A 26,666-nucleotide genomic window follows, 5' to 3' on the forward strand; every position below is an offset into this window, starting at 1 on the left:
ACTGTAAGGCTGTTAAGCCTGCCAAGTTCGAGGAAGGCAGTCAGTATCTTGGGGAGTGGCCTTACCTCTCTGTACCTCAGTCTCCTCATCTTTAAATAGGGGCTAAACCCAGTACAGGTTTAGCAGAGACTGAAGCAACAAGCGGACACCTTGCTAAGGACCTACCGTGCTCTGGGCTCTGTAGAAGAGACACATGACAGGGCCAAGGCACTGCAGTGTTGTTCTGGAAACATGGACTTTGACCCATTATCCATTCTCAATGTGTTCTTCCCCAAGAGAAACACAAACACTCCCCACAAAGGACTCCAAAGACAAAGCAAAGTGCAAGTTCACCATAATCCAGCTTAGAGGGACAGAGTTTATTTGGCTTTCTTACAGAGCATGGGTGAGGGGTTACTTAGAGGAGTGTGGGTGACCCCCCAAAGCAGCTGCACCACTGGGAAAAAACCTCTCACTTCCTCTTAGCTGTATAGCTGCATATATGAAAGTCATCCCACCAACCTAACTGGCTTCAAATTAACCTTCCACAGTCTATACTCTAGCATCTCAGAAGACAGTGAGGCTGCATGCAATTAGGACAGAATTACATACAAATGGCTGGAGGTTCCGAGGAAGCAGCCAGAATCTAAGGCGAGGGTCCAGCGGCCCTCACCAACACCGCCTCATATGAGGAAAGGCCACCAGTCAACAAGCCCTATCTCCATGTTCTCTTACAAGTAGCACAGCTGCTCTGATGAAGGTGAAGGCTGTTAGGCTCAGAGGATCGAGTTATTCAACACATCGCATGCTGTGCTACAACTGTCGTACTCCCAAATGCTAGATTTTTCCTTGTGTGCATTACATACTTAATTACTTCCATATTCCTTTACTCATTTATCTCCCCTGGAGGCTAGGCTGGGCAGAAATTTGATCCCATTTTTATTGGTGAAAAGATCGGGACGCCAAGAGGTTGAAATGACAACTCGATGAGTTGGTGAGCAGCGACACCAGCTGCCAGTGATGGAAAATAGAAACTCGAGGAGGGCCCCGTTCTACCTCAAATCCCTAGCGGGAGGCTTGCACCAACCTCAGTGGCCTTGCAGCGGAGACCCTGGGCTGGGAGATGTGCTGGCAATCTTCCAGTGCTGGGGTTCAGCCCCGCGGGCTGGCAGGCGAAGCAGACCGGCAGCGACAGGTCCTGGACACTGGGATCCCAGTTGCCCTCGAGCCGTCACGCCCCGGGCGCAGCCGGACGCTGGGTGGCGCTGCGCGGCCGCCCTGCCCCAGACCTGTTGCGTCCTGGGCTCCAGCCGAGATGGTTAGGGTAAAGGGTCCCACACAGAGCCGAGCGAGGATAACAGTTCCCCTGCCTCAGCACTGTCCTGGGGACTGCCAGGTCCACCTTAAATAGGTGGCGCCTGCCATTCAGCTTCTACACACTCCCCAGCCCGGTTCTAGGCGCGTCGTGTGCGGCTGGCATAAAACTTTAGCCAAGCAGCTTGGGGAGAGGGAAGGATGAAGCGGACCTTCCAACTCCAGACCCCACAGTGTGCTGCGCGGTGTCACCTCAGCCTCTCAGGCGCCCCGGAAGCCCTGCTGTCGATCAGGCAGTGGATCGGTACCACTCTAGTGCCTGCCGGCGGCGCTGACCGGGGCACCGCCTCCGCCCACCCCTTCGCGGTCCCCATCCCCTCCCCCGCCTCCCGCGCTTGGGCCCCAGCGTCGCCAGCCCCGCCTGCTCCGGGGTCGCCGCAGTTCCCGCGGCTCGCCCGGGACTTCCTGGCCAGGAGCCCGCTTCATTGCAACCCGGGAGCGCCCCAAGGTGTGGGTGTGGGTGCTGGTCCACCAGAAGCTGAAGCCGGGGACCTCGGGGCATCCCGGTTCTGCGCTCCAGGGAGGCGGCCCCGCAGAGCTGGGCAAGGACGGGGCGGCCGGTGGAGGGGCGGGCACCGCTCATCAGTCACGCCAGTCACGTCTGGGGCCACCCGGCCGCCCACTGGTGTCTTGCCGGCTGGCTGTGCCACCTCGCCGGGCCGGCGAGGGCAAAGGGGCTGTGGCGACGCCATGCCCGGGCCGGAGTGAGTGAGCGCGGGCGAAGATGGCGTACATCCAGGTAGGACTGTGGCTGGGGGCGACCGCCAGGGGATAGTGGGGACCGCGCCCCCTCTGCCGGGAGCGCGCGACGCAGGAGTGCGCACCCGCCGGCTCCCACAAACTTACTGGAGGAAAAAAAAAAACCCACAAAAAACAACAAAACAACGGGTTCCCCAGAGCAGGCACCTGTGCGTGTCCTGGAGCCTGGGCAGGGGACCACAGACCCGATATGGAGGGCCCTGCGTGGGGCCTGCATCCTCGCACTCGTCTCCTTGGAAGGGGAGACCGTAGGGTGACTTTGCACGCCCCCCCGTCCCCCCAGCACCCACCCCAGGGGAGGGGCCGCGGGAGGGCGGCCCGGGGCGCGCCAGCCACCCGGCCCGCCAGCGCCCGTTGCCGTGGTGACGGCTCCGGCTAATTGGCCGGTGGAGCCAGCTGGAGGCAGCTGTTCAGACCTGGAGGGACAAGGACATCGTTCGCCCCGGCACTGGGTGCAGAGGGGTGGGGACATCCAGAGACCAGTGCCCTCTGATGAGGGCTGTGGAGACAGTTACTTCAGTCCATTGAGGTCTGAGAAGTGCAGACACACATACACACACCACACACACACACACACACACACACACACACACACACACACACACACACACACACACACACACAGAGACCACCCCCAAGACTCAGACGGAGAGAATTTCCAAGTACCCCCTATCTCCCCCCCACACACACACCTTTGGAGGGGGCGGATGGGGATGGACTGTTCTGCTTGGCAAAGAAAACCGTTTCTTTTGCAAATTGCAAAGTGGTGACAGGTCATCGCCAAGGTCACGCGGTCAGACCAGTAAATAGATACCAGGAGCTGCGGGGGGTTCTAGGGCTGCCTGCTCTTAGCCAGAGAGGAAGCCAGCAGACTGGATCCCAGGTCCAGGGACTCATCTTCCCTCTCCCAGCCTTAGCTGGGGGCGGAGGGCGGGGGGGGCGGGGGGCGGGGGACGACTGCAGACCCTCTAGGGCTCTCCTGATCTCTTGTCCCCAGCTCCTCCAATGGTCTGTCACCTGGTGGAACTTGACCACCAGGTCCTCCTCTGGCTTTGATCCCCAGGAATGGTTTGCAAATTTTTCATGGATTGCCTAGGTCCTGATTTCAAGTTCAATGAAGGTCACATTTACTGTACATCTACTGTGTCTTGGAAGTTGTTGGAATACTGTTCAATAGTTGCTTAACGACACCAGAATGACAGCAATTATGGAACATCCCTGAGGACATAGGTCACAGTCCCTTCCCCTCTGATGTCCAAGGGAGTGAGCAGAGAACAGTGAAACAAGTTTTTATGGTTCTTCATCGAATTAATACATTTTCTTTTTCTGAGACAGGCTCTCACTATATAGCCAGGTTAGCCTTGTGATTCTCCTGCCGCTGTCTTCTGAGTGCTGGGATTACAGTGGTAGGTCACTCACTGCTCAGCTACCTAAAACCATATTTCAGCACAGAGAAGTAAAGTCACTTGTCAAGGTCACACAGCTATTTAGCAGTCACAGTGGTATCTGAACTGTAGGCTAGGAGGGGATGTATAAGTTGTGCATCTCAATGGTTCTGCTTCCCTCTTAGAAGCAGTCTTTGAACTTCTACAGAACACAGAGACTAATTTTTTTTCTTCTGCCTCAACTTTTCAATAGGGAAAACAGTACTAAGGCAAGCACAGAGGGAGGTCAGAGTGGGCATGGCTATGAACCCACAAAGCTTATTTGTTTTGGTCAATGAGTTTCAGAGACTTTCTGAAAGTCAGGAAATAGTCGTCTGTGATGTTTTGCAGCCATTTAAAAAAATACACAAATCCACTGGGTCGTGGTTGCCAACGCTTTTATTCCCAGCACTCTGGAGGCAGAGGTAGGTGGATCTCTGTGAGTTCAGGCCAGCCTGGTCTACAGAGATAGTTTCAGGACAGCCAGTTGACACACAGAGAAACACTGTCTTGAAAAACCAAAAACCAAACAAAACAGGAATCCTTTGCTTGAGGACTGGGTAGTGGCCCACCATGGGGCTGTGAGCCGGGAGTCTGCTGACCTCTGTGTGCCATGCCTGGGGTTTTCTCTTTATGCTTCCTGGTGGGAATCAGTTCTCCACTGGTATCAGAAGAGTGAGCCCAGAGGATGGAGTGAGGCAGGATGAGGCCCTGACTGCGGGCCTCCTTTCCCATTCCCTTTGCCCCTGTCGTGGGTTGCTCCTGGGCCACCATGTCTTACCTGGGCTTTGAGAAACTGTGCATTCCTCTGGCACCTTTTCTTCTCGCCATGGCTATATAAAAGGCCCTGAGAACACACCTGTACATTGCTAGGATGCCACAGGTGCTTGGAAAGCATTGTTTTGCATTAAACTTTTCATTTTGTGGTGACTGGGGGAACCTGGAGGACTAGGGAGGACTGCACATCTCAGGGCATGTGTGACAGTGAGAAAACAGCTCTGGGAGTCACTTCTCTCCTTCCACCATGTGGGTCCTTGGGATTTAACCCAGGTCATTGGGTTTGATGGCTGGCAAGCACCTTTACCTACAGAACTGTCTTACCAGCCCTCAGTTGTTTGTTTGGCTTTTTTTTTTTTCTTTTTAGACAAGGTCTTGCTGTGTAGTCCAAGCTGGCCTCCCTTCACCACCCCCCTTCCTCAGCCTCCTGAGGCCAGGATGATGGGTCTATGCTCAATTTATAGCAAACATCTTCAAGCCGTTTCTCATGCCAGCCCCATGAGGGCAGAGTTTTTATGGCTTGAACTTGCCAGGGTGGTTCTTGATGCCCAGGAGGCATAACCTTGTCTCAGAAGCCACGGAGAAGGTATGTTTGTTTGGAGGTTGGGAGCCACACAGCATTTCTTTATTAAGAAATCATCAAAAGAAGTGATCCAGGCTCAGAACCTCCCTCCCTCCCAGCTTACTGGGCCATTCGATCTATGGCCATTAGCACTCTGTGCCTGGCTGAGTTTGGGTTTGGGAGGGATCTGTGATGAACACCTTTAAGTGTTTTCCCACCAGCTGACCAATAGCGCTTCAAGGAACTTGAGTTGTAGTTAATAGTCCTGCCACCTATGCTGTTATTAATGATTATGTTTTCTAGAATTGGACTCTCTTGGCTTGAGTTCAGATCCTCAGCACCCATATGAAAGCTGAGTGTGTTAACTGATGCTAGGGAGGCAGAGACAGGAGAATCCCTGTGGCTCACTGGCCAACCAGCCTAGAGTTGATGAGCTCCCTGTGTCAAAATAAGGAAGACCCCTGACATTGACCTCTGTCCTCCACATACACATGAATGCATGTACAAGCATGTGCACAAGCACTCAGAGGAAAATGTACACACGACACACACACACACACACACACACACCTGTACACACACATATGTACAGTGGGGAAAAACCTCTTTTTTATTTTAACTTACAAAAAATCAAGTCAGGCATGATTGTACACACCTATAATCCCAGAACTTGGGAGGGTGAGGCAGGAGGATGAAGCCTTCCAGGTTAGCTTAGGGCACAGAGTTATACTCTTTCTGAGGACAGCCAGCAAGTCACCAAGCACACAAAAGGTCTGTAAAGGAAACTGTGTAACCCATGAGCAAAGGGAGCCAAGATCACATGATGGAAGCAGAAGGCAGCTGGAAAAATAAACACAAGGGGAATGCTACAGTATTAAATCTGAGTGGGACTGGGCTATCCCCAGCCTTAGAGGACTCATCTTGCTTTGTTTACAGGAAAGAGGAAGAGTAGAAAGATGTTAACATCTGGGAACAAACCCAGATTGTCTCCTCCCTACTGGCTCCCTATGCACCCCAAAGCCCTGGGTTCGGGCTACACTTCCCTTCCAGTCTAGGAGCAGGTCAGCAGGATTTGATACCTGCCTTGTGGGTTAACATGATCATGTTTTTGGTTTAGTTTTGAATCAAAAAATCCTGGGGCTGTAAAGATGGCTCAGCTGGCAAAGTTGCTTGCCACAAAATCTGATGACCTGAATTTGATCCTTGGAACCAGGTAAAGGAAGGAGAGGATGGACTCCTGAGAGTTGTCCTCTGATTGCCACCTAGTGCGGTGGATGGTTGTGACCACACACACACACACACACACACACACACACACACACACACACAGAGAGAGAGAGAGAGAGAGAGAGAGAGAGAGAGAGAGAGAGAGAGAGATGAATGCACACATGCACTAAAGAAATGTAATATATTAAAAATAAGGAAATGCTAGATACACAGAGGAGACCTTTTCTGGAAAAAGAGGAGGGAATCTGGGGCTTGGGGACCTATAAGAAGAGGGTGGAGTAGGGTAGAACCACACTAGGGAGGGAGGATCAGCTCCTGGCTTCTTTCCAGCCCTTCCCCCATTTGTGGGTGGTCGAAGGATGTTCTCCACCAGCAGGATTGGAGCAGAATTGGAAGGTAGGGCCCTGGCAGGGGCGGGGGAGTCAGCCTGTCAGTTTAGCTAATCAGGCCCTCTTGGGTTGGCTTCTGGCTATTTCAGTCTGGGAAGGTTTGCGAGTCCCCTGAAGTGTGGCTGCGTGTTGAGTAGCTTGACGATCTGTCTACCCGCTCTGATTCATAACAGCACACGGTGCACATCCAATGGAAAAGCTCACATTTCCCGTTTATTCGCTGTTAGTTAACCAAGAGGCTCCCAGCAGCCCTGCAAACATAGCCATACCTTGGTAGTAAAGTCAGCTCCCTCCCCAGAATGGTGAGTGCAAAGATACAGGGTGCTGCTTTGTGTTGTTTTTGTCTTGCTGTTCTTTGAGTTGCTGGAATATTGCTAAACTGGTCTCTTCTCTTCTCTCTCTCTCTCTCTCTCTCTCTCTCTCTCTCTCTCTCTCTCTCTCTCTCTTTCTGCCCCTCACCCTGGCTTCACCGTGGCTCTCTAAAAGGGCAGTTGGAACCACTGAACGAGGTGGGTTAATTCAATCATCTGTTTGGCCTGGATTCTAATCAAATGCTTGCCTTTCCGTTTGGAGTCTGGTGTGGGGCTGGGGCATGATTGAGTACTGAGTCACAGGGTATTAGCAAGGGTACAATTTCTGTTCCTTCCTACCATAGGGGAGACCCTGGCAAAGGGACATCCCTGGACAGCATGTGTGTCTCAACTCAATCGGACTCCCCCAGATTAGTTGCATGTCCCTGGGGCTGTTTTCCTGAAGCATGGTTTTGTTTTGTTTTTGTCTTTTTTTTTTTCTTTTGCCAGGAGAGAACCCTATGCATTGTGTGTTTGAGAACATATTGTCTGGCCCTCTCCATGTTGTAATAACCGCCCACCTGTCAAGAAAGGCACACACATAAACTACAAAGGCAAACACCTGCAAGTGTTTTGCTTGCTCCGAACGGCTACAGCCACTTCTGTTTGTCATTCCATGCCCACGGTGCATAAATAGGAAAAGAAATTTTTTTTTCTCTTACTGACAACTCTGATCTAGGGTGCCTATTTGTCATGGGTGGGGCACATCCCAGATGGACTGCTTATAATTTGGGGTGTTGTCTCTTGCTCTCCCTCTTCCTCACCCTCCTCCCTCCCTCCTCCTCTCCTCAATGGCCTCAGGGATTTCTTTCTAGAATCTCTGATGTGCTGCTGTGTGGATGGACTTGTCGACACTGCTGTCAGAGGTGCTACGAGTCCAGCTGCTGCCAGTCCAATGAAGATGAAGTGGAGATCTTGGGACCTTTCCCTGCCCAGACTCCTCCATGGCTGTGAGTAACCCACTTGGAAATTTACCTCCCAACATCCTCTCCACTGGAGGACTGGCAGAGGGTGGGGTGAGATAGGCTGAGTTACCATGGCCGTAGCCAAGAAGGGCTTCTCTGTGCCCTCTCATTTGTGGGCCAGCTGGTAGCACCAGCTGGCAGTGAGGCTCCTGCTCAGCCACTCTCACACCGAACTTCTGAGATGCTAGCTGGGTGATGCTAATCTTGGGGACACTTTAAGTAGACTAAGTATCCAAGCAGAAAAAGATCTGGGTTCTTTGTGAAGAACTTTTTGAAAGCAACAGCCTTCAAAGGAGGACCAGTGTCTGAGTGTCCCCTTCCCAGACAGCATAACAGATCATCCTAATACCCAGCCCCAGGGTTGCCCCAAGTAGATGCTCAGTGAATCTTAGCTGCTAGCACCTTTGGAATGGTGTCTTTCAGTCGACCTGAACAAGATCTGTATCCCTGGGGGAGGGATGCCCAGCCCACCCTGCTTCCAATGCTGGTGGTGCTCACTCTGGCATCTTCCGGTTTATTTCTAATCCATTCCCCTCCTGCGCGCCCTCATACACCATCTCCATCTGCCAGTCGCTTGGATATTTTGGGAAGGCAGTTTTGAAGCTTGGCCACATGTCTGATCCACCTCTCTGTGGCAGGGAGAGGGATGTGGTCAGAGACTTGGGGAGGAGCCAGGAGACCTGGGCTGGGAAAAACCTAGAAATAATAATCAACAGCTGTTGGGGACTCTGGGAGGGAGGCCCAGAGAGGAGACGGTGCTGGGTATAAATGGAACCCAGGGGTAGCACTTAGAACTGTCTTGGCTGAATCTTGGGCTGCAATCCCAGAGGCCCCTGGAGCCCTATCCTTCCTCAGGGTTGGAGGTCATGCTGTGCATGCTTATTTTTTTCTTCTTAGAAGCAAGTTTCAGATGTTTCCAGAACACAGTTGCTTCATGTCAGCCTATGTGAGTTCAAACTCAGTTTCTACTACAGCTTTCTAGCTCTTTAACCCTGGGAAAGTTGCTTGGCTTCTATGAGTCTTGGTTTTCCATCTGTAAAATGAGATGATAATAAGCCAGGCATCAGTGGTGCACGCCTTTAATCCGGTACACAGGAGGCAGAGGCAGGCAGATCTCTGTGAGTTTGAGGGCAGCCTGGCCTACAGAGTGATTTCCAGGACAGCCAGGACTACACAGCGAAACCCTGTCTTAGAAAAAAATAAGGAGGGGGGATGATAAACAATAGTATACCAAACATGTTTGTTGAATATGTGTTTAGAAAAGTATTTAAGAGTACTTGAGACTTTGCTGATGATCAAAAGTGGAACATCATTTATTTATTGAGGCAAGGCCTCACTATGTAGCCTTGATGGGCCTGGTACTCTCTTTATAGACCAGGCTAACCTTTAACTCACAAAGATCTGCCTGCCTGCCTCTGCCTCCTGGGAGCTAGGATTAAAGCCATAGGCCACCACACTTTTATTTTTATTTTTTAAGACAGGGTCTCATATAGCCTAGACTGTCCCTGAACTTGCTATGTTGTCAAAGATGACCTTGAACTTCTGATCTTCCTGCTTCTGAGTGCTAGGACTACAAGCATAGACCACCATTCCTAGGCCTATGCATGCCAGTCAAGCATTCTACCAATAAGCTATGTCCCCAGCCCTGTGAGTGTAATGTTTTTGTTTGTTTTTATGTCTTTCTTTCTTTCTTTCTTTCTTTCTTTCTTTCTTTCTTTTGAGACAAGATTTCTCTGGTTGTCCTGGAACTCACTTTGTAGACCAGGCTGACCTCAAACTCATAGAGATCCACTTGCCTTTGCCTCCTGAGTGCTGGAATTAAAGGTGTGCACCACCACCGCCTAGCAAGTAAGTGTAACTTTTAAAAACCTTGGTTTGGCTTTGATTTCCTTATCTAGAGAATGAGAATAGTAAAATAATTTATTTCACAGGGCTGTAATTTAGAGTAAGTGAAGAAGGGTAACCATAGTAATGCATGCTTTTAATCCCAGGAGGTGGAGGCAGGAGGATTGTGAGTTCAAGACCAGCCTGAGCTATGTATTGAGACTTTGTCTCAAAAACAAGCAACTGTGAATGTGCTGCCTTCAGAAGGCATTTAGCCCAAGAGCAAGAGGTCCCTAAGCATTCTTTCTGCCATCATTGTGTGTCAACAGAAAACTTTCACCCATTTCGAGGACATGATTTCCCGTAGGTGGTCACAGAGCTGATATGTAAGGACCAGTCCCATTCCATAGGGTTCTTGTAGCAGAGTGGCTGAGACCATTTGAATACTAAAAGCTGCATGTCTCTGTCACTCAGAAGAAAAGCTGACTGGACAGTGGTGACACACCATTAGTTCCAGCACTTGGGAGCAGAGGCAGGTGGGTCTCTGTGAGTTGGAGGCCAGCCTGGTCTACAGGGCGAGTTTCAGGACAGCCAAGGCTAGACAGAGAAACCCTGTCTGGAAAAAAAAAAAGCTGATGGTCAGGTACAATGTGACACCCATATTCCCAGTCCTAAAGATGGAGGCATGAGGAGCATGAGTCCCAGGCCAGCCTGGGCTGCACAGTAATGCTGTCTCAGGAACTCAAGGGCTGGGAATGGAGCTCTACATTTGCAGAAAGTGTGAGGCTCAAGGTTTGATTCTAAAAATGGCGACAAAACAGAAGGGAAAATACATCCAAACACACACATACACACATGCGTGTGCATATATGTGTGAGTGTGTACATGTATATAGTTTCAAAAGTCTGTTGGCTATCTGACTAACCTACAGAAAGAAACTGAAGCCTAAAAATGCTCTTATCCAGTCAGCATCACAGAGAAGTGGGGCTCAGTTTCCTTGGAAGTCTATAAAATAAATGACCCAGAGACAGATATTGGGGTTCAAGTGAAGATCAGGGAAGCAAAGCAGTCGGCCACTAGCTCTTACCTCTAGCTCAGACTGAGTGGGCTGATCTTGTCTCCATGAGCTCTCACCAAGCCTCAGACTATAACCTCTCCTCTGTGTGACTGGAGAATGAATGCCTCTCTGAAACCTTGCTTCTGTCTTGTATACTCCCCTAATGTTGGGATTAAAGGAGTGAGCTATAATTCTCTTTTGGATTGATTCACTCTTGTGTAGATCTGGGTGGCCTTGGACTCACAGAGATCTGTCTATCTCTTAATCCCGAGTCGTAGGACTAAAGGTGTTTACCACCACCTCCTACCTTCTGGCTGCTGGGATTAAAGGTGTGTATCACCACTGCCTGATCTCCATAGCTTGAGGCTGACTTTGCTTTTCTGAATCCCCAGTCAAGCTTTAATAAATCATAAATAATACATCACTACAGCAGTCCCTCCTTGATCTTTGGTGTATGGTGTGCATTCATGTGTACATTTTGTGAGCACACATGGAGGCCACATGTCAATTCCAAGTCTTCTCCTTGCACTTCAAGACAAGGCCTCTTGCTGTTCTCCACGGAATACACCAGGGTAGCTGGCCTGTGACCTTCTGGGACTTTTCTGTCTCTGCCTCTTATCTTACAGTAGGAGTGCTGACTTTCATGTGGGTCTGAACTCAGGTCCTTAGTAACATCTGACAAGGGTTACCCACAGAACCACCTTCTGGGCCCAGTGGTTATTTCTTTGAGTGCATGCTGTATTGGGACACTGCCATCTTCATGAGGTTAGATGGACTTTTGTGAATAGATTCGGGAACTTTTCAACTGTGTCTAGGACATAAGGCAGGTGTGGGAGTCAGGTTATCCCTCCCCCATCATACTTTCATACCTCGCATACCATATATAACTACCTAGCCTAGGGTCTCATGGAAAATCCAGGGATGATGGCTTCAGGCATGACTGCATCCAGGGACTCACATGGTTTCTCTGTTTTGTTTTGTTTTTTCCTTTGAATTGGCTTCATTCTTAAACTCACTTACTCCTTGCTGCTGTGTTTGACTCACATTCTATCAACTTCATAGCAAAAGAAAAATGTAAAGACAGAAAACTGCACTGGCCCAGCATCCGCCCTGTGCCAGTCACTTGAACCTCCCATTTTCAGGCAGAGAAAATAGCTGTCACGAAAGGTTGCTTATCCACCTGGAGCTAGGGGAAGGCTTGCTCTTGTCTGAAGCACATTCATTTCTTATTGAGCCAGAGAGTAAATACTTTAGCCTTCAGGGCCTGTGGCTCTGAGGTAACCAGTGACCCATCATAGCATGAGACAGCTGTCACAGACAGAGGAGAAGTGAGGGTCATGGTTGTTAGGAAGCCAGGCAGTGGGTGTGACTCTTTAGCTGACAGACCTTTGGGGTGGATGGTTCCAGTGTTGTAATTAGAGAGGAAGGGATAAGCCTAGCTGGCGGAAACAGCACATGGATACTCTCCACTGAAGGGTTGGGGTCATGGGAGAGGAGCCTCAAGTTCATCTTTCGCAGGGCTTTCAGTGCCAGGTTAAAGATTTGGATTCTCTTCCTCACGCAGCAGCTGTCACTTCCTCCCAAGCTTGCCAGTTACAGTCAGGTACAGCTCCCAGCCACCCACCCCCAGGCAGCTAGAGATTCCCTGCTGCAGGTGCATAGCCTTATCTTAACACTGAGTTGGGAGACAGTTTTGTTTTACGTTGAAAACTGCCTCTCTGTACAAAAAAAACAAGGGATACTTTTTGGAGCAAGAGGTTTATACTGTGTACAGACAAAAACAGAGACCTGGACTGGAATGTTCCTTCCAGGGCCAGCATACTTCAGAACTCCAAGCAGTGCCATTTATATTATGGCATTGTGCACTGCACCATCTGGAGTTGGACAATCTGTGATGTAAACAGCTGTGCGCGACCTTTCTGTCTCCCAGGATGAGCCCGGCTGCCTCAGACCCCGAGTAGCCCCTCATTCATTTTTGGCATCTGACACAACATAAAGTAAAACAAAAACCTGTGAGGGGGAAAAGCAGGTTCAATCATTCAGAAAGCATATCTGAAGCTTGCCTTTGCTCCAGATTTATTTACCAAGTGGGCAGTTGCATGTTATCAAACAGACAGGAAGTAGAAATGTCAAGTGCTCGGGCTGTGCAATGCCGTTCCTATCATGACATCTGGGGCTTGTCTCCATACAGGGGCGTGTGGTGAATGAACCGGCCTCTGTGTAGTCTGTGTGAGCCTCTGAAGACACTGCCCTCATTATCATGTGTATTAATGTCACATGGAAAGGGGAAGATCTTGGTGACTGCACTGTCTACACGGCTCTGTTGTAGCAGTGCCGGAGGATTCTTACAGGAGAATGAATGCCAAGTTATGGTGTGTTCCACAAGCCTATATGGAGTACCTACTTTATGTATGGCTTTCATGGGTTGTGCAGGGGATGCCCAGCTGTGGCAGGGAGCGTGTATCTGGACTGAAGCCTAGCTGGGATCCCCTGGGGTACCACCATTCATCAACAGACAAATCAACTCCCATCACAAGCCTGCATTTCCCATCAGCAAGGGAGGGATTCATAACAGCTGGCAGCAGGATGGCTCAGGGAATGGCCTAAGATAGTGCTTGTGGGCACCATAGGTGCCACTCACTGTTCCCTGCCTCCTTTGATCAGTGAGTACAAGTATCACTGTTCAAGAGTGACACCATGTCTCAATGTTGCTGATCCCGGTTCGTTCTGGGATGTAAAAGACAAGCCAGTGGACCAGCCCTGAAGATGAGTGTGTAGCACTAAAGAGAAAGAAAACTATACACGGAGGGATGGGAGAGGTCACAAGGACAGGATTTGGATCCTTGGAGGAAGGGCCACTGAAGCAAAAACTTGAGTGGCTAAAAGAACAAAAAAACTGGGCAAGAAAAGAGCCAGGGGGGGAGCATCTTAGGCAGGGGAACAGGGAGGCCCAGGTTACTTGAGGGAACACAGAGGTGAGGTGGTCCCTGTGTTCATAGACACTTGTGTTTGAGTGGCTCCAGAGGGTGGTGACATTTAAGCTGACCATTGAAAGTGTGTGGGTCTCATAAGAGGAGGTGGCTGTCACAGTGAAGTTTGGCAGCTGGGAAGCAGGGCCATAGGCAGGCAGGGGTCCAGGGGTCCATGCCCTTTCTATCCAGAGGCTGCTCTTCTGTTTTAAGGAAGTGTTGCCCCAGTTTGATCCTGTCCCCTGTCCCCATGTGTCTGCCCCCACACATTTCACCTGTTGCCCATACAGAGCCATCAGGTATCCAGTACCCCCTCCCTCCCCGCCCCCCCAGTTTTGCCCTGGCTGTTGCTGTTCATCAGTCTGTTGTCAAGTCAGCCTCATCTCACCCATCAGGTGTCGCCAAAGATCCTCTAGAATTCAAAGCTTGCATTTTTTGGCTTCAAGACATGTTTGTTCCCTTGTAGGCTTAAATGTCAAGTTGAGGAGATGTGGCTGGATGGCCTTAATCAGCCATTTTGGCTCAGGGCACACGGTCCACAGTATCCCCCCATGCACCTATATCTCTTTGAGGCTCCTGGCTCTGTCCCAGCACCCATGCCCTACTTGAGTACTAGTGAAACCTTGTTTTGTTACTTATTTAAGACAAGGTCTTTCTTGGTAGCCTCACCTCAAACCCAGGATTATTCTGCCTCGGCCTCCTGAGTGCTGGGATTAGAGGTGCATGCTAAACCCAACTTGGGGAGAAATCTTAAAGCCATCTCTGTTATATCAGCTAGAGCATACCAAGCACCCAGCTATGTCACTGCTGTATCACGTGATGCTTATTAACTTATTCTGGGAGTGTAGCAGCCAGAGAAGGTGGTCTTGTGGTTATTCCCATTTTATAAATGGGGAAATGGAGAAACAGAGAGTGGAAGGGAATCATCCAGGGTCACCTAGCTGTGGTTCCAACTAAAAGTATTTGTCTAACCATTCATCTACCTACCTATTATCTATCACTTATGTATCAATCATCTCTCATCTCCTTCACCATCTGTCCCCCCAGTCTTACCCATGCCTCCCCCAGTTTCTTAGCGTTTCTCGTCTTCATTAGCATCATGTTGAGTCATCGATGCTGCTAATTCGTAATTGCTTCTCCACCTCCAACTTCTGTTCTCAAGTCATTGATTCACAGGACCATTTTGTAGTCATCCACCTGCCACTCCACCCTTGAGTGACATCGTGATGGCATATGTTTAAAGGATGTTAAATCAATAGCATGGAGAGTATTGAAACAGAGGGAGACATAGCCCCAAGAGCCAATTTCACAAGTTCAGATGCATCTAAACAACCTCATAGTTCCATCCAGACCCAAGATTGACAGGTATCCAACTTCATCCTGCCACAGTGGCGTCCCCATGTGGCAACAGTGTAGGTTTGCATGCTTTCCACCCAACTCTGGAGCTATTTTCTTTTTGGGGGAGCGGGGTTCAAAACAGAGTTTCTCTGTATTGCTTTGGAGCCTGTCCTGGAACTTACTCTGTAGACCAGGCTGGCCTCGAGCTCACAGAGATCCACCCACCTCTACCTCCCGAGTGCTGGGATTAAAGGTGTGTGCCAGCAACACCTGGCCTGAAGCTATTTTCTTTATCAGGGTGATACCTTTGAATTATTTCACAGTTTATGCAAAAAAAAACAAGACTATATGTCCATCGTTCTAAGTAATGTAGTATGGGTCAGAGGCTGCATCATCACCCTGCGTGCCCCAAGATACAAGTCCCTGTGTTCAGCCACTGAACACTTGCTGATGCTCTAGGAAAGTTGAACTGTGGGAGGATTCAGAGAGCAGGTGGAGGCCCAGATGGGACTCTGGTGGGGGTTACCTCAGCAGCTACTGAAACCCCTTCCCCTCCTCTAGGATGGCCAGCCGGAGCAATGACAAAGATGGTGACTCTGTCCACACAGCCAGTGATGTCCCATTGACCCCAAGGACCAACTCCCCTGATGGGAGACGCTCGTCCTCAGATACATCCAAGTCCACGTACAGCCTGACTCGAAGAATCTCCAGTAAGTGCCTGGAGACAGTTGGGGTGAGGGGCATTCTCTTAATACAGGGAAAAAAGCTAGCTGATCATGACGACTTGTGCCAGAAATCCCAGCACTTGGGAGTCGGAGGCAAGAGAATCTAGAACAGCCTGGAGTAGAGTGAGTTCCAGGCAAGCCTGAGCTATAGGGTAAGATCCTATCTCAAAACAACAGCAATGCTTACACCCAGGGTCATGGAAACAGAAAGAGAAACAGGCTTGAAACAGGGAGACCAGGGGGCTGTTGCACCTGTAGACCCTGTCCATCTGTCTGTAGGCTAATTGGGCTTTCACCGAGGCACCCTGGCCCTTGGGTTCACCCTCCCAAAGTGGGGCAGTGCTACAACCTCAGCTACCCAAGAGGGTACATTTCCCTCTTGGTTCTTGTACTCGTAAGTGCAGGGCTCTGGAAGGCACTCCAGTCTATCCCTTCATCCATAAGGTAGACTGGTAGACTAATGTCTCGTCTAATAATCCAGGGACTGTAAACAGCAGGTGACTCAGGGCATGCCATCCATTTAGAGTCCTACCTGGCACCCAGCTGCTCTGATGATTGTGGTAGGATGCTCCTAGCCACCACCTCTCACAATAAATAAGAACAGAATTATCTCTCCATATGCACACATTCTGCATACCCAGATTCAGCCAATCCCAGCACTTGAAGCCTGAGGTAGAAGAATTGTGAATTCAAGGCAAGCCCAAGTTACATAGTACATTCCAAGCCATTGGGGGCTACTTAGCAAGACCCTGTCTCAAAAAGCCAAGAAAAAATTATTGTGTGTGTGTGTGTGTGTGTGTGTCCATACTTAACACAGACTTTCTTTTTATGTCTTTATTACCTAAACAGTATGGTGCAATAGCCAAGCTTGGTGGTGCTGGCCTATAAGCCTAGTTACTCAAGAGGCTGAAGCAAGGGGATTATGAGTCCAAGGCTAGTCTGTGCAAGTTGGTGATATCCTTTCTTAAAATGAAAATTAAAGAGAGGCCCAGCTCTACAGCTCAGTGGTAGAGCCTTGCTTAGATGCATGAAGCCCTAGGCTGAGTCCACCAGGAAAAGGAAGGATGTAGGAAGTTTCATTTCATTGCATTTGTATTGTACTCAGAATTTTAATCTATTTGGAGATAGTGCATGGGGTATCCAGTCTTCTGGCACTTGGATTCATTGTCATCTACAAGTGTATTGAACTGCATTCATAGCTAGCCTGGGGTACATGTTGCCTGTGGGCTTCAGGTTGGACATGTGTGAACATACATGGATGAGTGTGTACAGGTTATATATTGTTCTTTTGCATTTATTTATTTTTAGTGTGTGTGTGTGTGTGTGTGTGTGTGTGTGTGTGTGTGTGTGTGAAGGTGCACACTATGGTGCTTATGTGGAGGTCAGAGAACAGCTTTTGGGAGCTGGTTCTTTCTTTCTAACATGTGGGATTGAACTCAGGTTCCCAGGCTTAGTAGCAAGTGCATTTATCTACCGAACCATCTTGCCAGCCGCTATGTTGTTTCAAATAAGGGCTTTGAGCATCTGAGGGCTTGGTTGTGTCAGGGGTCCTAAAATGGATTCCAAAGCTCATGGAACACCTGCATTTCCAGTGTACACAGAAGAGTCCATTGAAGCAGAGAAGCCCACGTGGGCATCTGGGGACCTTTGCTGATGTCACCGGGTGGCCGGTGGTGGTGATCATTGTTCTTGGTGGCTGTTTAGGTCTGGATTCCCGGCGTCCCAGCTCCCCACTCATTGACATCAAACCTATTGAGTTTGGGGTTCTCAGCGCCAAGAAGGAGCCCATCCAGCCATCGGTGCTGCGCCGGACCTACACCCCTGATGATTACTTCAGGAAGTTTGAGCCCCGACTTTACTCCCTTGATTCAAACCTTGATGATGTGGACTCTCTGACTGATGAGGAGATCATGTCCAAGTACCAGCTGGGCATGCTGCACTTCAGCACACAGTATGACCTGCTGCACAACCACCTCACGGTAAGGGTGATTGAGGCCCGGGACCTGCCACCCCCTATCTCTCATGATGGCTCTCGCCAGGACATGGCCCACTCCAACCCCTACGTCAAGATCTGCCTCCTGCCTGACCAGAAGAACTCCAAGCAGACGGGAGTCAAACGCAAGACTCAGAAGCCTGTGTTTGAAGAACGCTACACCTTTGAGATACCCTTCCTAGAAGCCCAGAGGAGGACCCTGCTGCTCACTGTGGTGGATTTTGACAAATTCTCCCGCCACTGTGTGATTGGAAAAGTGGCAGTGCCTCTGTGCGAGGTGGACTTGGTGAAGGGTGGACACTGGTGGAAAGCTCTGATCCCCAGTTCTCAGGTAAGGATTGAGTTTTGCTATGTATGTCACCTCCTGGGGATTCTTTTCTTTTTAAGATTGTTATTTTAACTTATTTTACTATTTGATTTTTTTTTCTTTTGAAGCTGGGTATGGTGATACATTCCTGCAATGAGGATCAGAAGTTCAGGGTCACCCTTGGCTATGTAATGAATTTGAGGATAGCCTGGGCTACTTGAGATCTGTGTCAAAAAGGCCAAAGACAAAAAAAAGTATTTTATATTTCAGTTGTTTTTTATTTTGAAATAGTTATACTCACATGAAGTTTCAAAAATAGCAGAGTTCCAATTGTTCTCTTCTCCCCTGTCCTCAGAACAGTGTCTTACAGCTCAGAGAATATAGGATATACCACAGGACACAGTGAGCGAGAGTAGGCCAAGTTCAGATTATACCTGTGCGTGCATGTGTGAGTGTGCATGTGTACAAGTGTATGTGTGCATGGGCGTGCATGTGTGAGTGTGTGTGCATGGGCATGCATGAGCATGGCCATACATGTGCTTGAACGTGCATGTGTGTGTGCATGTATGTGCATGTGTGAGTGTGTGTGCATATATGTGTGTACATGTGTATGTGTACATGGCATGCATATGTGAGTGTGTGTACATGGGCATGCATGGGCATGGCTATACATGTGCATGGACATACATATGTGTGCGTGTGCATGTGTGACTGTATGTGTGAAAGAGAGAATGTGTGTTTGTACGTGTATGTGTGTGTATGGGCATGCATGTGTGAGTGTGTGTGCATATGCATTCATGTGTAAGTGTGTGTATGCTCATGGGCATGCATGTGGATGTGTGTGTATGAGAGAGAGAAAAAGAATCTGTGTGTGTGCCTGCATGCATGTGCACATGTACATATGTGTGTGTGTGTGTGTGTGTGTGTGTGTGTGTGTGAGAGAGAGAGAGAGAGAGAGAGAGAGAGAGAGAGAGAGAGTTTGCTTGTGTAGGCCTATGAAATCTTTTCACTCTTGGTGTATATGGGAATGTATGTGTGTGGAGTGTGTAAGGTGTATGAATGTGCATTTGTGTGTGGAGCCAGAGGAGAGTGTCATGCGTCCTGCTCTATCACACTCGGCCTTATTTTTTTGAGTCAGGGGCTCTCACTGAACCTAGAATAGACTGGAGGCCAGCAAGCTCCAGCAATCCTTCTGCCCCTGTCCCGACAGCATACAGGTTATGTATGTCCATATATGCATATCCATGCCTGTTTTTTTTTTTTTGGTGGGTTCTGGGATCCAAGCTCAGATCACCATGCTTATGAAGCAAGAACTCTCATGAGGTATGCATTCCTCCCCAGTTCTGTAAAATCTTACCATATATAGAGATTCATAGCACCACCACCCTAGAGATGCTTTTGCCACCAATGATGAACAGTTTAATCAGGGGAGTGATTGTCCAGGGTATAAAGATATCAATCCTTTTGACTTTCAGAAAGTTACATGGAAGAAAAAAAAAACAAAAAGAAAAATGGAGGCAATGGAACCTATGATGCATGGCTGTTTCTCAGGCAAATGGTGTGGTGTTCACCTCCTTCCTCATGTCCAGCCTGAAGGGGGATGTGAATAGCTGCCAGGGAAGCCATTCTAAGGCCACAGGCTGAGTTGTGACTCCAAGAGGCTGTTGAGAACTACTGGGTGCACCCTCTGTAGACAGAGAGTTGGACAGGCCAGGGAAGGGGAAGGCACAGCCAGGAAGAGGCAGACATTGCACAGGTGAGGATGGCCCATCCCAAGGAGATACTGATAGTTGTAAATGAACATGCTGGGGGCATCTCACAGCTGTGCAATCTTGATCAAGAATTCACAGCTGCTTCGGGGCAACAGGTTGGTTGGTTTATGGTGAGTTATGTGCTAGGGATTGGACCTAGAGCATTGTGCATGCTTAACATACCCTCTGCTCCTGAGCTAAGTCATATCCCAGCAGTATACAGGTTTCCAACATGGGGACAGGATTGTCCTTTCAGCTGCATGTGTGTTTGTCTTCCAAGACGAATGTCTACCCCTTTCTTCATATGAATTCCCCATGAAGAAGGCCCTGAAGCAAGGCTGGTCATATATCAGGGAAATGTCACCAACTAGGAACACCAGGAGGGATTTGGAAAGTCAGGAAATGTGTGTGATGGACAGGTCAACACAACAGACCATTTTCTGGTTCTTAAACCTGCCAGAGACCTGGCAGTTTGTGCAAGGTATACACAGGAGCCCAGTGTTGTTCATCCACAGAACTGTTGAGTGAGGGCTACTGGGAGCTGGGAGCTTAATTCTCTGGCAATTTTAGCTGATAAGAGACCTCTGACAAGCCGGGCAGTGGTGACACAAGGCTTTAATCCCAGCATTTGGGAGGCCAAGGCAAGTGGATCTCTGTAAGTTCGGGGCCAGCCTGGTCTACAGAGCTACACAGAGAAGCACTTGAAAAACAGAGGGAGAGACAGAGACAGAGAGAGAGAGGCAGAGACAGACAGACAGAAACAGACAGAGAGACCTCTGACAGCCATGGTGGGGGTAGCATCTGGGCACAAGCCTTGGTGCTGAAGCAGGGAGGACAAGAAGAGAGCAGGCTCAGAGACTGCTGTGATCCTGCCTTCATACCATAGACACTTCCTCTGGGCAGGTCTTCCCTCTTGCATCACCGCCATGTTGGGAACTTCCTGTGCCTTCTGCAATAGTTGACGACACTAGCTGTTCAAAGAATTACCCTATCTCAGCCATTCAGAAGTTTACAATTGGGAGAATGGGGAACATTCCATCTTGCCAAACTCCATTCTTTTTTTCCAAACTACATTTTTTTTTTTAATCTAAGACCCTGGAGATGTAGAGAATCTCTGTGATACCCACACCCCTCACCTGCAGGTCTTGTTTAGTGCTTCCTTTCAGCATGGTCCTCCTGGTACAGCGCTTTAGCTTGCTTCCCTCTGTAACATGATAAATAAAAGACCCAGAGACAGATATTGGGGTTCAAGCTTCAAGCTGAACATCAGGGAAGCAAAGCAGCCAAGCTACCAGAGAGCTGATATCTCTAACAGGGCTGGGGCATTCCTATTCTCAACGTGGCTGGAGAATGAATGCCTGATACTGACTACTGAAGACCCTGCTCCTAGGTTGTATATACCTCCCTAATGCTGGGATTAAAGGTATGTGATCCCAGATGTTGAGATCATCTTTGTGTGAGCTGTTGTTTCTGTTTAGGACTGGATCAATCTTGTGTAGATCTGGTTGGCCTTGTACTCACAGAGATCCATCTATCTCTTAATCCTGAATCCTAGGATTAAAGGTGTGTACCACCACCTTCTAGCTTCTGGCTGCTGGGATTAAAGGTGTGGGCCTGGCTTCTATAGCTTGTGGCTGACTTTGCTTTCTGAATCTTCAGGCAAGCTTTAACAAACCATAAATAATATATCACTACATCCCTCCCTCCTTTCCTTACTTCCTCCCTCCTTCTTCACCTTCCTCCTTCCATTCTCTATTTCCCAATCACTTCTTCCTTCCCTACCCATCCTTACCTCCTTTCTCCCATGAAGTGAGCAGCCGAGGCCACCCTGCTGATGTTTGAACCCAGGTTCAGAGGGCTTTACTCTTACCCATTCTTACTCACACTACCTTCTCACAATTCCCCTGTTTCAGCCTTCTGGGTTGCCATGCCTAGCTAGACTTACCTTTAATTGGGGTGGGGGGATGGGAGGTAGCTCAGCTAGTGATGTACTTGTTGTGCAAACACCAGGACCCACATTTAGTGCTCATTTAAAAACCCAAGTTCAAGGCAGGTATCTGTAATTCCAGTGCTTGGGGAGACAGGGGCAGAAGGGTCCCTGGACCTTGCTGGACAGCCAGTCCATCTGGATTGGTGAGTTCTAGGTTCAGTGTGACCTTGCCTCGAAAAATTAGATGGAAAGTTATTGGGGAGGATACTGGATATTGGTATTTGACCCACAAACATGCACACAATGCATACATGTACACACAGGGGAACACATACAGACATACACACACAGGACTGTTTGGGGCTCACAGGAAAATCAAGAGGGAAATTTATAAGTTTCCCATCACTCCATTTCACCCCTGCCCACACACAGTCTCCCCATTATTGCCATCACTTACCACAGCAGTATGTTTGGTACCAGAGACAAACCCACGTTAACACATCATTATTGCAGTTTGGGGTACACTGTTAAGGCATATATCCTATATATCTGGGTAAATGTCTAGTGACATATGTCCACTGTGATAGCAGCAGATAGAGTGGTGTTACCAGGGCTTGTTTTCAAGGCAAAAATAATTTGAGATGCTCGGCATTCTGTGCTGATTGGACCCAGTACCTGGAAACTGCCTGGAGTTATGGACGCCCCCAGCCTGCCTTCTGGGCTGCTAAAAACAGCCTGGTAAACAGAGACTCCTAACTGCCTTCTGTATTTTGAGATTCCTCACCAACTGCTACTGTCACTGTCCAGCTCTCAACCAGGCAAATGGCAATGTTTTAAACTTGCCCTGAGCTGCTGTCAGCCTTGACCATTAGAACCCTGGCCAATGTGTGTGTGTAACTGTTTCTGGCTCAGCTTCTGATAGGCAGCCCCATAATGCTGGGGACCATCAGAGCAACAGGAACTAGAAGTTTCCGTGTGTGTGGGCCTACTTGTGCCCCTCCTCCCTCGGTAAAAATCAATTTCACACTTGGGAGCTTATTAAAATTTTTAATTATGTTCTTTATTTACTTACTGTGTATGTACTATGGAGTGCTTGTGGAGGTCAGGGGACAACTTGTAGGAACTGTGTGGGATCCAGGATAAAACGGAAGTCATCAGGCTCTGCAGCAAGCGCTTTTACCTGCTGTTCTAGTTCGCTTTCTATTGCTGTGACAGATGCCATAACCAAAACCTACTTGGGCAGGAAAGGGTTTACTTGACTTATATGTGGGTCACAGTCCATTGACAATGGCCAAGGCAGGAACCTGGAGATAGGTACTAAAGCAGAAGCCATGGAGGAGTGCTGCTTACTTTGGATTGCTCAGCCTGCTTTCTTATACAACTCAGGACCATGCATCCAGGAGTAGTACCATCCACAGTATGCTGGGCCCTCCTCCATCAATTAACAATCAAGAAAATGCCCCACAGACTAGCCTTCAGGCAATCTGATGAAGACATTTTCTCAATTGAGGTTACTCTTCCCTAGACAACTCTAACTTGTGTCAAATTGACAAAAACCCAACCAAGGACACCTGCTGAGCCATCTCATGGCTCCAGCATGAGCTTTGGATCCCCAGTTATAGCATGAACTAAAGGAGGAGCCAGAAACAATGTGGGTGAACCTCCTTATTGCCTAAGTGAAAAGACTGCATCACAGAAAGGTTGAGTAACCAGTCTAAGGTCACACAGATTTTTCCTGGTAGAAATGAGACTGGAGTTAGGTTGCCTAACTTCCAGGCTACTATGCCAACCATCTTTACAGCCCCAAATAATATGGTCCAGTGACGGGTAAGAGAATGGGCCCCCACAATCACACAGGCCTGGGTTCACGTTCTATCTCTGCCACCTACTAGAGGTATGTGCTCTGGAAGGTTACACTTCATCACGCAGCCTCAGTGTCCTATCTGTCTCAGGAAGCTTGTACAACATGATGGCCCGACTTCCAAGGCCTCTATTTTAGTCTCCTCAGGAGCATCCACTGTGAGCTTTTTGACTCACAATGCTGACACCAAATGTGTATGTTTGCCCCCAGAGCAACCACGTCTCTGGACTTTCTCTGGACACCCACTGGCTTATATTTTGCTTCAGTTCAGACTCTACCCTCCCTAAATTAGTGTATGTCAGTCATGTGTTCCACTTTCCCACTCTGGCTGACCAACCTATTAAATCAAAAGTCCCCCGGAGCCTATGTTCAAGTTTAGTCATTTGTAGAAAGGCTTGCCGAGTCCAACAAAGCCCTTTACTTCTTATTTTCGCTCACATTTTCACAAGGTTCAGTCCTTGGTGGTTTGGCCTTTTGCACTAGGACAGAGAGCATCATGACAATGGGAGTTCATTATAATGAATATAACCTCGGAACCTCCAGCAGAAAGGATGTAGAACGAAAGGCATGAGGGAGGCATGTGTGAAGTCTCTACCCATTTTGAGCACACCACCCTACCAGTACTCTGCTGGAATCACCAAGCTTAAACGTTTCCCTAACTCTCTGATGCTTGTGAGTTTTGGTGGTGGTACAAACATGATGAATTGAACCATTGTCAACCAGTGGCTGAACTAAGCCTCCACTCAGACACCTCTCCCTGGAAGTCAGAGAGTGTGGATAAAACCTCTTTCTACTCACAGTCGAAATTTCTGGTAACCAGGCCCACCCTTAAGTTACCTGGAGGCCCCCAGCAATCAAGCAACAACAATGGCATACAAAAGATACTCTTCCCAATGAAAGGGTTCCAGATATCCTAGAAGGTGTGTGCCCAGGACCCAGGTACCGGCACTAAATGTGAATTTCTTATTTAAACTGGGCTCTGTCACCTGATTGGTGGGTGATGTTGGACCTGTACCTGGAACCTATAGTCATGACCATCACCATCCTCATCAAAGGGTCCGTTGAGAGCTGGATGAGATCAGCTGCACCACACCCAGTATACACGTCTGCTGTGCCTGTGGCTTATTTGTGTACTGAATGTAGCAGGTTTCTCATGTGTCAGTTCCAAGTGGATCTTGGAGGCAGAGATAGGAGTGAGGGCTTGAGGTCTAGACTGAAGGTCTAGACAGGACTCAGAGTCCTAACCTGTTCCCCACACTGGCACTTCCCTGGACTGGCCTTCTGGGACGCCTATTCACAACCGGATGCCCAGGGTTGCACTAGAGCCTGGTACCATGCAGTATCTGGAACAGCCACCAGAATCTACCTAATAGGCAGAGAGCATGTGGGTGAATTCCACCTTGCTGCGGAGTATCTGGAATATTCCATTTGCCCGGCACGTGATTTGCCCTTCTGATGGAGCAGGAGACTAAAGGCAGCAGAAATCAGAATGGGAAGGGCCTCAGAGACTAAGCTGTGGATCTCAACTTTATCCTGAGGGAGATGGAAGTCATTAAAAGATGACACGCTGGGAGATTCTGGGCGAGGTTTACATTTTCAGTTGCTCCTGGGGCAGAACATGAGATAGATGGAGAGCAAGGCTTGCTCTGTGGTACCTTTGGTTTCCCAGGCTAGATCATCCTGTCCAGTGAGGATATTGAACAATGTCCTTGGCCTCTCTGTATGAAAAGCCAGTCTCTGGCCTTTCCCTGGCCATCAAAACCAACCAAACAAACAAAAAATAAATAAAACACTGCCTCCAGACTTTGGGACATGGTCATAGGGCTGATATCCATTGATTCTGAGACACATGATAATAGGGGCAAGGTAACTATATTAGTTCCTTTTCTCTTCGTTTTGACAAAACAAGTGTTTTGGTTTTTGCTGTCATTGTGGATTGTTGTTGTTGGTGTTTTCTGATGGAAACAGCTTAGAGGAGGAGGATTTATTTTAGCTCACAGTTCAGAGGCCCCAGATTGTGTTTGCTTGGTTCTGTTCATTGCAGCAGAGCATCACGGTGGTAGGAGTCGATGGCAGGACTCCAGCCAGTGCCTGTTCACTGTGGTAGAGAAACATAGCAGTAGGAGGATGTGTTGGAGGCTGGTCTTCTTGGTGGGCAGGAACTAGAGACAGGAAGGAAAGCCTGTTACAACACATACTTTCCAAGGACACAGAGAGAGACCCACCTCCTCCACTGAGACTCCCCCTCGTAAATGTCTACAACCTCCAAAAGCAACACCCCTCACTGGGGACCAGGTGTGCAACACGTGAACCCCAGGGGCAGTTCCTATCCAGGCCTGAGCAGTCCCTCTCAGTGAGTGGAGCAAAGGGTCTGGTGATACAGATGTACTGAGGTTGGTGTGTGGCTCCTCCAGCTCACTGTCAGCGAGTTTTAAGAATTGAGAATGTCCTAAAAGGAGAGGCCTCTAGAATGTCATGAAGTTTGCCTGAGAGAGAGGTTTGCTGAGCTGGGTGCTAGGCAGGGAACTAGAGGATGTGGGTGAGGAGATGGCTGTGACGATGATGATGACTTTGATCTAGGATGCTGGATGTTGAAGTTGATACAGGAGCTGCTCTGTGATTTGCAGTGGACTAAAGTTCAGATCCTTAAGTGATATTGTCTGATCCAGTGACTTGAAGCCACACTGCATTGGGCCTGAGATGGCACCTCACACTGAGAGGAAACTGCTCACAAAGTGGCTGGGGAACAAGCAGAAAGAGACCAAAGTCCTGCATTCTCCTTCAAGGACAAACCCTGAGGCATCCAAGGGCCTCCAAATAGGCCACATCTCTGAAAGCTGAAGGCTCCATCTCCAAATAACACCAACTTGGGAACCAAGCTTTTGATACATGGACCTTCATAGAACTTTCTCATGCAAAGTATGGCAACCTCTGAACTCCTGTTTCTTTTCCTTTCTTAGCTCAGCATCATATGTGCAGGGGAGGCTTGGGAAGGTGAGTTTCCATAGCATTTCTTACTCTTTATAACTCTAGACACTTTCTTAGTTAAGTCATTGCATAATTAACACACTGGTTATGAGAGTGCTTTATGTACTAGAGAGACCA

At 48.8% G+C, this 26,666-nt stretch overlaps 1 protein-coding gene across 1 annotated transcript in view; it reads left to right on the forward strand.

Moving 5' to 3' along the window:
• The first annotated feature begins 2,077 nt into the window (after positions 1 to 2,077).
• The window catches only part of Syt17 (synaptotagmin 17), a 67,315-nt gene continuing 42,726 nt past the window's right edge, over positions 2,078 to 26,666 (forward strand). The window contains exons 1-5 of the mRNA XM_027410157.2: positions 2,078 to 2,092; positions 6,983 to 7,000; positions 7,643 to 7,791; positions 15,556 to 15,704; positions 17,424 to 18,043. Of these exons, the coding sequence (XP_027265958.1) occupies positions 2,078 to 2,092; positions 6,983 to 7,000; positions 7,643 to 7,791; positions 15,556 to 15,704; positions 17,424 to 18,043 (951 nt within the window). The remainder of the gene's footprint in view (positions 2,093 to 6,982; positions 7,001 to 7,642; positions 7,792 to 15,555; positions 15,705 to 17,423; positions 18,044 to 26,666) is intronic.

Source organism: Cricetulus griseus, chromosome 3, assembly GCF_003668045.3.
Source record: "Cricetulus griseus strain 17A/GY chromosome 3, alternate assembly CriGri-PICRH-1.0, whole genome shotgun sequence".
NCBI lineage: Eukaryota > Metazoa > Chordata > Mammalia > Rodentia > Cricetidae > Cricetulus > Cricetulus griseus.